Source organism: Eptesicus fuscus, chromosome 3 (assembly GCF_027574615.1).
Source record: "Eptesicus fuscus isolate TK198812 chromosome 3, DD_ASM_mEF_20220401, whole genome shotgun sequence".
Classification (NCBI taxonomy): domain Eukaryota; kingdom Metazoa; phylum Chordata; class Mammalia; order Chiroptera; family Vespertilionidae; genus Eptesicus; species Eptesicus fuscus.
In genome coordinates, this window is record NC_072475.1 from 35067318 (window position 1) to 35080282 (window position 12965).

General features: G+C 39.7%; 1 protein-coding gene across 1 annotated transcript in view; it reads left to right on the forward strand.

The window, feature by feature from the left end:
• Nucleotides 1-1738: 1738 nt before the first annotated feature.
• The window catches only part of NAALADL2 (N-acetylated alpha-linked acidic dipeptidase like 2), a 630481-nt gene continuing 619254 nt past the window's right edge, over nucleotides 1739-12965 (forward strand). The window contains exon 1 of the mRNA XM_054713015.1: nucleotides 1739-1800. Coding sequence (XP_054568990.1) covers nucleotides 1739-1800 — 62 coding nt within the window. The remainder of the gene's footprint in view (nucleotides 1801-12965) is intronic.

Here is a 12965-nt window from a genome sequence, read left to right on the forward strand (position 1 = left end):
TATAAACATTCAATAATAGTTAACTTTATTAAGTGGCAATAATTGGATATCAACATTTGAGGCCATATCAGTTTATCTAGGCATGTCTAAAACAAAATGGTCATGCTAAAAATCTTTGGAAAGAATCTTATCCCTTTTTTTGGTTCTCTATTATTGTCTGAGTTAACTTTGCAACTTAAAAAGGTGGATGGTCTATCTATCTTGGACAAATATCACTACTTCAATGCTCATTGTCACGTGTATCATGGGAAAATTCCCAATGGCCTTTCTTGGTACTGATTACAATTATAGCATGTACTAGTATGTTAGTTATTGAAAATTGAAAAGGTAAATAGAGGTTTAAAGAAGCAACAAAACAAGTCATTCTATTTCTTTATAAATAAGGCAATGACAGTTTTATGTGTGTAAGGGGTGGGCAAAAAGTAGATTTACAGTTGTTCCTATCCTATATAATAAATGCCTAATATGCAAGTTGTCCCCTTGACCGGAGTTCCACTGGGAATTTGACTGCTCGACCGATTGCTATGACATGCTCTGGCCACCAGGGGGCAGACACTCCAACCAGTAGGTTAGCTTGCTGTGGGCGCTGGTGGGCTGGACTGGAAAGTGAGGTGTGAGGTGAGAGCCATCAGGAAGCTGCCAGGGTTTGGCCCATGCCCCAGGCAGAGGCGGGTGGGGGCAGGAGTCAGGAGGGACCAAGCCTGCTAGGTGATCCAAGAGCCATGGACTGTTCAGTCCTCCACAGCCTGTGGCATTCTCAGTGCACAATTTATAATCTTCAGAGCTGCTTCTTTTTATTTGTTAAGTTTCACTAACTACTCCAGGAGAGTGGTAGCACCATTATGAGGGGACGGGTCTACCTGCCCGAGGCCAAGGGGCCTTGGGCTCCCTGGACTCGCTGCAACAGAGAGGGAGGCGGGGGGTGAGTCAGAGAAAACAAGTCCAAAACTTGCAAGGAAGTGGGAGGCAGTGAGGGGGCAGAGGGTGACAGCTGTGCAGTGGCCTAGAAAAACTGCTGGGTGGGGGCAGCTGAGGAGCCTGGTGACTCCTCCCCATGACCCATCACCCCAGCTCTCCTCTGGAGCCCCGCCTGGGCTCGACCCACACACCTTAGCACCACCATACTGCCTCGCCACCCCCCCCCCCCCAGCCTTTGGGGACCTCTGCCCCTGGAGGAGAAAGGGGGAGACTGCAGACAGGAGGTGGCAGGATGAGGGGGCAGAGCCAAGTTAGATGGAGGGGAGGGAGGGAGAGACCCCACAGGACTGGGGACAGAGATGGGCGGGGAAGGAGGGCCCTTGCAGAGGAGTTTCCCTTGGTTGAAGTAGAAATCCCAACTCCCCATTTTACAGACCCCGGCAGAGTGTGTGTGTGTGTGGGGGGGGAGAAGGGTAGCGAAGACAAAAGAGGGTGTGAGGGGACTGTATGGATGGAGAGCGGCGACGTTTGATTCATGGCCTATTTATTTTTGTTAAAATATTTTTATTGATTTCAAAGAGGAAGGGGGAGAGAGAGAGAGAGAAAGAAATATCAATGATGAGAGAGAATCTATATGCTGCCTCCCGCTCGCCCCCTCCTGGGGATTGAGCCCACAACCCAGGAAAGTGCCCTTGACTGGAATAGAACCCAGGACCCTTCAGTCCACAGGCTGTGGCTCCATCCACTGAGCCAAACCATATAGGGAAACCTATGGCCTATTTAAAACTGCTGCAGTAGGCTGAGCAGGAGTCTTACCACGATGGTGTTACCTGATAATGAGGTTGTCTCTCCTTATGTTGGGGTAATCCGAACTGCAGCAAAGTAAAGACACCCATGGAGTCTGCATCATGAAGAATGTATTTGAAGTCAGTTCTATGATTTGATTTCAAATACATCCTGGATTGCCTGCTTGACCTACAGCTAAATTTCCATGACCACCAGGGGGCAGATGCTCTGACCGGTAAGTTAGCTTGCTGCTGGAGTCTGGCCGATCTGGACTGGGCAAGACGGGGCTGGACATGCCCTGGAGCCCTCCCACAGTCCCTCCTGCTTCCCCTCCCCCGCCACCAGCCCTGATTGACTCCGATCAGGACTGGGCCAGACGGCTCTGATGGGCCCCAATCATCGACCAGGTGGAGGGACCCCACCTGTGCAGGAATTTGTGCACTGGGCCTCCAGTGGAAAATAATACAACAATTAAGAAATAATATTACCAAATAAACTCTATATTCCACGTACTCACAACTATAGATCTACTTTTGCCCACCTCCTGTATTTTTGTTCCATTTCCCTTTAATTCCTCAGGCTAGATTATAAGAGGTAGACTGTGGATATAAACATTTTAATACCTTTGATAAAGCTATTTAAATTGTTTTCTAAAAGTGCTGTGCTCATTCGTATTCCTAGCACCAGTGTTTTGAGACTGCCAGCTTCTTCACATCCTTGTTGGCACTCAGTAATTTTTTTTTAAATACCATTGAAGACTTTTTGAGGCCAAACTTGTAAAGTGAATAGCACAGTTGCCTCTAATCCTCAGTTATTGAAGAGACACTATTTGATCAGTAATGTCTCCCTAGCCTAAATTAGTTCTGTATGTTTTATATTAGAAAGGGTTAAACAGGATCAAAGTTTATCATACTTATTTGTAGAGTTGCCTTGGAAAAGACTTACTTTGGTCCTGTAACAAAGAAGTGATTGCAGGAGTGGTGATCTTACAGCTTTCAGACCAGTCATGGGATTACAGAGCAGTTCTATATTTCCCTTCAAAATCATCATCCTAAGTCATGTCCAAGGTAGTCATGTCAACAGTGTAATTCAATAGCTCTAAAGAGAGGCGACCATGGTTACCTGGAGCATCAGACAGGAGACTTCTTCCCAGGCTCATTGTACTAACCAATTACTTGTCTGAATGAAAGTGAAAATGTCCGAGTGCTTTTTTTTTTTTTTTTTAACTTTGTTAGTGGCATGAATTTTATTCTTATTTATTCCAAAGCATCTTGAAGAATGTATTTGAAGTCAGTTCTATGATTTGATTTCAAATACATCCTGGATGGCCTGCTTGACCTACAGCTAAGTTTCAGTGTTTATGTTCACTGTTCCTCAAGGGGAAAATCGAATGGAAAGCAGTGGTTATTATGCCATTGAATGCTTATTATTAATAGACATCTTTCTCATATAAGATGGCGATTGGGATGGAATGATAGTTATGAAAAACAAACCTAAGTTAAGCCATCTTAAATCTGTAAGTCCTCTCCCTTTCCTCTATATGCCCACTTCCTACCTCTGTTTAGGGTTTTTCCCCCAGTATGCACCATCTCACATACCTGATACATTTATTTATTTTTATTTTGGTTATTGGTTTTCTCATTCCACTAGAAGTATGTTTCATGAAGGCAGGGATTTGGGCTGTGTTTTTTTTTTCACTGCTCCATCCCCTGTGTCTAGAAGATTACCTGGAAACCCATGGTAGATGGTTAATAACCATTTATGAAGTTATTTAATAAACTTACAAAGATTAATTTTTTAGAAAATGCAATGAAAAACAAGATGAAATAGATATGACTAGTTTTTTTTTATAATTAATGCTAGATTGTGTTTAACTTTTAGCTCACATCTCTCAAAGATAAAGCAATGTAGCATAATGCTAATCAAAGCTTTTAAAATGCAAGCACATATCTGGTGATATGTAAGGTATATTTAGGGAGGTATATTATTTATTGAATATAAATATTTCCAGAGCCAGAATTGCAGTATCTGTTAAATACCATCCATTTATACCCATTGAAGTTGGTGAAATCTGGCATTTGGGATAATGCTGTCATCTTTTTCTCTTTTCACTCAATAAATTCAGTCTTTGATGCTGAAAATGTTTTTATGATTATTCTTTTGACTTCTTTATATATTTATTCCATAATTGAAGAAAAACAAGAGGGAGACAAAGAAGTGGAGGGAAAGGAAGGGAGAGTGTGAGAAGACAGAAGTATTTAGGATATGAATGAATAGAGATATACAAGCAAATATTTATAAAACAATTGATAAGACACAGGTAAATAACATTATTGAACATTTATTATATGTCAAGCATTGTTCTGAATCTATTATTATTATTATCCTCATAATAACCATATTAGCTGAGTTCTATTACAATTACCAATTTTCAGATGAGGAAATTGAACTTCAAAGTGATTAGGAAACTCATCCAAAACATAAATGGTGAAGTTATCAAAGTGTTTATGTCACTGAAACATTGCAAGGTGCATTATTATTTCATATATTTATAAAAAAGAAAAAATAGAATTATAATTTTAACATATTAAAAGAAGACATTTAGGCCTCTTTACATTAATTTTATATATCATTATTTTCATTGTTTTCTTTATTGATTAAGGTATTACATATGTGTCCTTATCCCTCCATTGCCTCCCCACTCCCCCACTCATGCCCTCACCCCCTTGGTGTTTGTGTCCATTGGTTAGGCTTATATGCATGCATCCTTTGGTTGATCTCTCCCCCTTACCCCCACCCTCCCCTACCTTCCCTCTGAGGTTTGACAGTCTGTTCGATGCTTCTCTGTCTCTAGATCTGTTTTTTGTTTATTAATTTATGTTGCTCATTATATTCCACAAATGAGTGAGATCATGTGATATTTATCTTTCACTGACTGGCTTATTTCGCTTAGCATAATGCTCTCCAGTTCCATTTATGCTGTTGCAAATGGTAAGAATTCCTTCTTTTTACCTCAGCATAGTATTCCATTGTGTAGATGTACCACAGTTTTTTAATCCACTCATCTGCTGATGGGCACTTAGGCTGTTTCCAAATCTTAGCTATGGTGAATTGTGCTGCTATGAACATAGGGGTGCATATATCCTTTCTGATTAGTGTTTCTAGTTTCTTGGGATATATTCCTACCTCAAAAAGAAAATACAAACAAAATAAATAAGCTCTTTCTAAAACATTTTACAATCAGAAGTTGACTCATCAAATCTCTTTTGACTCTCTGTGACATTAAGGGAAGTGGTAATACTATATTCATTAAATGAATGCCCCATTGATGTCTGTGGGACTTTATTCCAAGCCATTGACACCCATTCTGCAACTTTTGATGCTGGCATATCCTAGAACACATGCAGAGGTATTAATGGAGGGTTTTCAACAATGGCCAGGACTTCAGTTTTTTTCTAAAACGATCCTTAAAAGGCTTAATAAGTTGAAACATAGAGGGTCTGCACTTGTCTAGTCAGGTCTGGAATAATAATCAAGTTAGGACTTTACGAACAAGTACAAATATGTAACAAGTGCCACCTAGCCTAGGGTGATCATAAACACTTACTATGAATTTAAAGATATTGAAATGTGTGTGTGTGTGTTGAGTAAATGTTTCAGAATAAATAAAATCAATTAAATTTCTTAGCTGCGTAATGGGTGCACAAGTGCTCATTATGTATCTGTAAATTGTCTATTCAAGGAGGTCTTTGAGAGAAAAATGGGCCCCAGGCAATTGAAAGCTTATTCCTTCCCCAATCCTTGGAACGCATGTTCTGCCCACTGGTCCCACAGTGGGACTCGTTTTCAAGGATGCAGCCTTGAGAGAGCCGTATGTTGTTGAGACCTGAGACCATCTGGATGGCATAAGTGACTGAACCCATTTAAGGCCTCTAAATAAATACAAGGTCTGGCAGTTGGATGGGGAGATCTACTCATCTTGCATTCACCCACGAGAAGCTTCATATGTAAGTTTCCTTGCTTATTAAACCTGACATTTACCAATATGGAGTGGTCAGCCCCTTTTTTCCATCTTTCTTGCCCTCCACACACTGGGACCAGTTTACAAGCCACCAATGTTATAACAAATGATTAGATGAGACATGAGTTAGGTTGGGACCTACACATGTTGAATGTTGTATTTCATGAAAAAGTAAGTTTTACTAAGGAAAGTTCTCCAGAAGGGCAGTGAAAAAACACACACACAAATATGCTTAATTTCAAAAGACAACTCTGATAGAAATGTAAAATATAAACTAATTATGGCTGTAAGCAGCATTAAGGGGACTAAGAAACACAGGGGAGAGAGCACAGTGAATCTGGGTTAGTGTCAAAAGTGGGACAGGGAACTGGGTGAATGACAAAAGTCCTCTGAAATTCTGCAAGTAAATATCAGGGATATCCTGAATTTTTTGCCTAATCTTCATGACAGTAAAATGTTAAAATAAATATTAAATACATTAAATAAAATATTAAAATAATTTACTAGTACTTTAGACTCTGGATGTGTTTAGATGTCTAAATGCAGTGTTTGTTTTATTTAGAGGTTCTGGTTATAAGTTGGAACATCTATACTAATAAAAGGGTATATGCAAATTGGTCATGACGTCCTCACAGTAACAACCAAACAGCAGACTGGGTGGGGCGACCAGGCCAGCAGATGGGGGAAGTTGGGGGCAACCAGGTCGGCAGGGGGGGCACTAAGGGGCGACTGGGCTGGTGGGGGGGCAGTTAGGGGAAATCAGGCTAGCATGCAGAGGCGGTTAGGTGTGACCAGTCTGGTGGCGGGGTGAAGGGGGGTGGGCAGTTAGGGGCGATCAGGCAGGCAGGCAGGCAGGTGAGCAATTAGGAGCCAGTGGTCCTGGATTGTGAGAGGGATGTCCGACTGCCGGTTTAGGGCCTAAACCGGCAGTCAGACATCCCCCGAGAGGTTCTGGATTGGAGAGGGTCCAGGCTGTGCTGAAGGGACCACTCTCCCCCCATGCACAAATTTCATGTACCAGGTCACTAGTAGTGTAATATCTAGACATATTTAGGGAACAATTGTCACTGTACTACTTAATATAATATTTAGCTTTGATACCTATAAAGTCAATGTCTCAAATGCAAATAACTTTTTTTTTTTTTTTAAATATATTTTATTGATTTTTTACAGAGAGGAAGAGAGAGGGATAGAGAGTTAGAAACATCGATGAGAGAGAAACATCAATCAGCTGCCTCTTGCACACCCCCTACTGGGGATGTGCCCACAACCAAGGTACATGCCCTTGACCGGAATCGAACCTGGGACCCTTCAGTCCGCAGGCCGACGCTCTATCCACTGAGCCAAACTGGTTTCGGCACAAATAACTTTTAAAAGTACTCTTTATTTTCAAAGATATTGTTCCAATGTATCTCAATAGCACAAGGGATATGTACGTGGTAATTATTCAGTATCTATTAAAGTCCCATGATAATTGGCATATGGTGTTATATAACAGTACATAATAACATATGATGACTGTAATTAAGTGCATTGACTTAAGACTTTGTCTTTTAACTACCCTCAGTGGATACTGAATGGAGGTAAATTAAAGGTTCATTAAGCTGTGTTCAGAAGAAAAAAAATGTTTTCAAATGACAGATGTACTGTGGAGTTAAATGGAATTATTAAGATCTGCTCTTTAGTGTTTTCTCAAGTGCCAAGTCCAGACTCAACTCTTTGAAGTGTTTTAAGAAATTAAAAAGAACATTAATTTTCACAGTTTATTTAACATTTGAGCTTTAGATGTGTAAAATATTGGAAATGTGGTTGTTTCTATATCAAAGTGACTTTTGGTGTGTTTTTTGTTTTGTTTGTTTGTTTAATGTTCTGTGTCTGCAAGGAAAAGCAAAGCAGAAAGGAAAACAATAATGTATGCTGTGGAGGTAGACAAAACATCTGCAGCACCCAGCATTTTCTCATTTAGATGATCCAGAATTTACATTTCTAAAATAAGAATTGTCCTTTCTAATTTGAATGGGTAGTTACAGAAAAGAATCACAGACAATGGGATATTTTTAACTGATTCTTATTCCTAAAGATGTCAAGAAGGCATTTAAAACATTAAAAAATGTAATAAATTTGAGCTTTCCTATATATTTACCACTCTAATAGCATTATTAAGCATGTGGATAAGGATTGTCCTTAATTTAGTAATATTATTATAAATGCAATTTAAGTGTTCCAATTCTCTGGCACAGGAATATTTACTAATATTTGTTCTTTCAAAAAAATGTTTCTGATGCTAACATATTATAGCTAGGAAGAGGCTTTAGTTTTCACAACAAATAAACAAATAACAGTATAGATGTGCATGTTTCTTTTATGAGCAAACATGGGTATGTGGATAGGAAAGGGTGGAATCCTGAACCTTACCAATGGACAACAAATCTTGAAGGCAAAACATTTCTTTCCCTGAAACTTTCCCTGTTTCAAGTATGGAACATATAGTTTTACTTCTGTATACATTTTGGCATCTTTTTGCCTCAGGCCTGTATAGAACACCTGCACCCTTACTGGGAACAATTTTATAACATGAAGGTATTTTGGCTGGGGTTAGGGGTAGTAACATTTTATTTTTTCTCATGGTGTATTTATACTAGAAGAACCTGCAATAATCATATATATATATATATATATATATATATATATATATATATGTATATATATATATATATATACACACACACACACACATATGTATATACATACACATACACACACATACACATACACATATATATATATATTTATAGGCCCAGTGCATGAATTTGTGCATGGGTGGGGTCCGGCCAGCCTGGCCAGGGGGAGGGGCATAGGTGGTTGGCCGGCCTGCCAGCTGGTCAAACTCCTGGTCAAGGGGACAATTTGCATATTAGTCTTTTATTATATAGGATATACACTGAGTGGCCAGATTATTATGCATTCAGAGATCATAATAATCTGGCCACTCAGCAGTATATATATACATACATATATATATATATATATATATATATATATACACACACACACACATATATATATATATATATATATATATATATATATATATAACAGGCTATATATATATATATATATATATATATATATATATATATCCCTTCCAATTCCATCAATCTAAACATATTTTTTTACCAGGCCCCAGTATGTACCTTTGTCTCAATTAAGAGAGTAGCCTTGCTTTGACTCCTACATGCAGATACTAATTCCCAACTTCCTGCTTGAGTTCATCTTCATTATTTCTTCAAGTGACTTCTTCATTCTTAAGCCCTATCCATTTTTTCAAGGCACAGCTTGAGTTCTCACTGAAACCCTGCTTAATTCACCTTTCCTAAATTCTTATCTTAGATCTTACACTTTACTTTTTAATTAAGCTTCAAGTGTATATATAAATTAGTTTTATCTTTGCTGATAGATTGTAATTTACTTAAAGCACTTTCTAATATAGTATTTTGGTTTATATTTTCACTAGAGGCCTGGTGCATGGGGTTTGTGCACTGGTGGGGGTGTGGCCTGCGGGTATTGGCCCGCTGTGGGAGTGCCACTCATCTTGGTTAGCCAGTCAGCTGGTCAGCCAAGTGACTGTTCCTGCTTCGGGAGCAGCTGCTCATCTCGGTCAGCCGAGTGGCTGTGGACCTGCCTTCTAAGTGGTTGCTCCCACTGTGGGAGTGCACTGACTACCAAGGCGCAGCTCCTGTGTTGAGCACCTGCCCCCTGGTGGTCAGTGTGTGTCATAGAGACTGATCGACGGGTAGTTCTTGTCATTCTGGTCGTTCCGCAGTTCAGTTGCTGGTCTTTTATTATATAGGATAGTTCCAATACTTATATTCTTCTTACCTAATTCATCTTAGAGATGATGATTGACAGCCACTTATAGATGTTTGCTCTGTCTTAGGAACTGCACTAAGTGCTTACAATTTATTCATCGAAGTCTCACAGTGACCCCCCATAACTGTGATGTGTGTATGTCAATATCTATAGTATAGGAAGCAGAATCTTAGAAAAATTAATATCCTGTCCTAAAATCAGTAAGTGGCAGCATTGGGATTCATGCCTACTTCTCTTTTAAACCCAAGTGAATGATGTTTTTTACTGTATTGTATTGCAAAATTGTTATTGTTTTTACTGTTATGATATGTTTAATTCATGTGTCAACAAGGTTTTTATAAAGGGCCTCTTGGCTTTAACAGGAATGGAAGACTTTGTTTTTAATTATTAGCATCTGCATGTTAGATATGTAGTTTACTATTTTTTTCCTGTTGAGTCGATAATGTGCATTATGCAACTTAATTTGAATATCATAAAATTAGTCCGATTCCAAGAATATCTGATTGCACCTTTATAAGAACACTAGTGTTCCCATTGCAGGAAAAATCCTGCAATAGGGTTTCCTGCTGCACTCTACCCCACCCCGCCTCTGCTCCTCCCTTCTCCCTCGCCCCGCCTTCTCCACCAGCCCACCTGCTTTTCCCTTCTCCCCCAGCCCCGCCTCCACTCTTCCCTTCTCCTTCCCCCGGCTTGCTTGCTTCTCCGCAGCTTTGCTCCCTTCTGCAGCTCTTGGCTTCTTTCGAAGCTGTCTTTATATGCAAATTAGCCACCATCTTTGTTGGGTTAATTTGCATACTCGTCCTGATTGGTTGGTGGGCATGGCTTGGCTGGTGGGCGTGGCTTGGGCACAGCGAAGGTGCGGTCAATTTGCATATTTGTCTATTATTAGGTAGGATTATTAGGTAGGATGTTTCATTTTTAGCTTGAACTTATGTCTCAGAGATGAAAAATGAAACCTGATGAACATCAATGTTATTTCTGGCAATTTTGATTGTAATTTAGGAGGGAGGGGGAAAGAAAGAGGTGCTTTGTTTTAAGAACAGATGATTTAGTAAACCCTAATTTTGTTGCATTAAAAAAGTCAAACTTGATATAGTTTTTTCTTACCTCCCTATTTTTAAAGAATAAATAAAAATATTTTCCCCAACTGTTTTTTCTCAGTGGTTAGAGTGTCCATGTGGACCGAAGCATCTCATGTTTGATTCCCAGTCAAGAGTCTGTACCTCCCTTGGTTGCAGGTTCAATCCCTGCCCCATTGGGGATGGAATGGGAGGCAACCAATCAATGTGTCTCTGTCAATGTTTTCTCTCTCTCCTCTCTCTCTCTCTCTCTCTCTCTCTCTCTCTCTCTCTCTCTCTCCCTCTCTCCCCCCCCCCCCACTCCTCCCTTCCTTCCATTCTCTCTAAAAATCAATGGAAAAGTATCCTCACTCCTTGGGTGAGGATTAAATTGTTTTTTTCCTTTTTTCTTTGGAACAATTTGTTCATGCTTTAGGAGCCACTTAATTAAATAATTACCTGCTGGAGCACCATCTGTTTTTGCCCTATAAATAAGAAGGATGGCTTTCTTTTACAGAGGCTTCGAGAAGGTGCCAAGAAGCAATAAATATCATCAGCAGATGGACTGAGGCACTTCAATCTCTTCACAGTCAGTCTTGACCATTCTGGGCATAGCTAAATGGATTTTTCTGGATAGGTTCCTTTCCAAATGCATTATGTGCAAGAGGGGAGTTGTATTGATCTCCCAAAGATCTCTTCCCATTCTCACCCTCAAGATGCAGAGCCTGATTTTGTTTTTAACTCTTCATATGTCCACATAAAACACTTTGGTTCTGAACACTATATGCAAATAACTTTATAATGTGTCCAAGGGATTCGGAGTGGGTGATTCTGGGATGGATTTTCCAGAGGTCAACGATCCAGAGGCTGCTTCCTTCCTTCTCCTGCTCCTGTGTGCCCTCTTCCCCTGGACACAGTCTTCACATTTCACACACAGCTCAGAAGTCTCCCATTTCACCTTTTCATTCCAACCTCTTGGGGGTGTGAATCCACTTGTGGTTTTCCCTTTCCAGATCAAGAATATTCAGGATTTGAGGTGGCTGGGTATACATGTGAGAAATTAATTTAATTAGTATTAATCACTTTATTTGTCATTTATCTTTCATTAATTATATAAAATGAATCATTAGAACTTAAAACATACATTCATGAATGATTTCATTTGGTTTTCACATACACAAATTTGGTTTTACCTATGAAGAAAAAAGTGATTTGCCCTGGGTTCATAGCTAGTAATTGGGCATTCAAACTTCAGATCTACTTCTCTCTATTCCTAGTAGTTTATAATTTTAAAAACAGTCGCAGTTATATGGGGTTTTATAGTTTATCAACTGCCTTTAGTTACAATGCTTAACTCCATTAATCAACTAACTCTTGAAAGAACATAGGATAGACATTACATCCTCTTTTAAAGTCTGAACAGGCTGAAGTAATTGCTATAATACATGTTGCTGATAAAATTGCAATTATTTTACCCTAAATTCTATACTCTTCAATATGCCATACTTATTTGGAGCCTATTATTATTTTTAATACATGTTTTATTTATTTCAGAGAGGAAGGGAGAGGAGAGAGAGAGAAAGAGAAGAGAGAGAGAGAGAGAGAGAGAGAGAGAGAGAGAGAGAGAGAGAGAGAGAGAGAGAAACATTATAACTTGGACTTTAGAAGTAATTGGGAACCTCTGATCTATTTGCAAGAAGCCTCTTTGTGGATAATGACATGACACTATCGGTTTGTTTCCATCTTAGAAAAAAATTGCCAGGTCTCTCCATTTAGGGATAAATAGGGGTCTCTGTAGGGGTTCTGATCTAAGGATGGACTGGTTAGGTCTAATTTAATATTAAAAGCTAGCCTGGAGCCACTGCATTATCTCTAGCTATAGAAGGAAGGAAAAATAGAAAAAGATGAAGTAGTTACTGAGACACAGAAGTGTTAATTTCATTTTCAGTCTAAATAAATGGTTGTGGTAGAACCATCAGCAGCAGCTGCCTCCTACATGCCCCCCACTGGGGATCAAGCTCGCAACCTGGGCATGTGCCCTGACCTGACTGGGAATTGAACCTTGACTTCCTGATTCATAGGTGGACACTCAACCACTGAGCACGCTGGCTGGGCTGGAGCTATTATTTTTTTGAGCAGTTACAAGGTTCCAGATACTGTGCTAGGCTACGAAGATGAAAGATAAGGAGACAAATTAAGTACAATCAGGAGTCTGAACCTGAGGACATACCAGGCAGAGGAAGAGCATGTGCCATGTGTGCTTGGCAGCAGGGAGCACAGCGAAGGGTCAGAATGGAAGTTCAGGCCAGAGC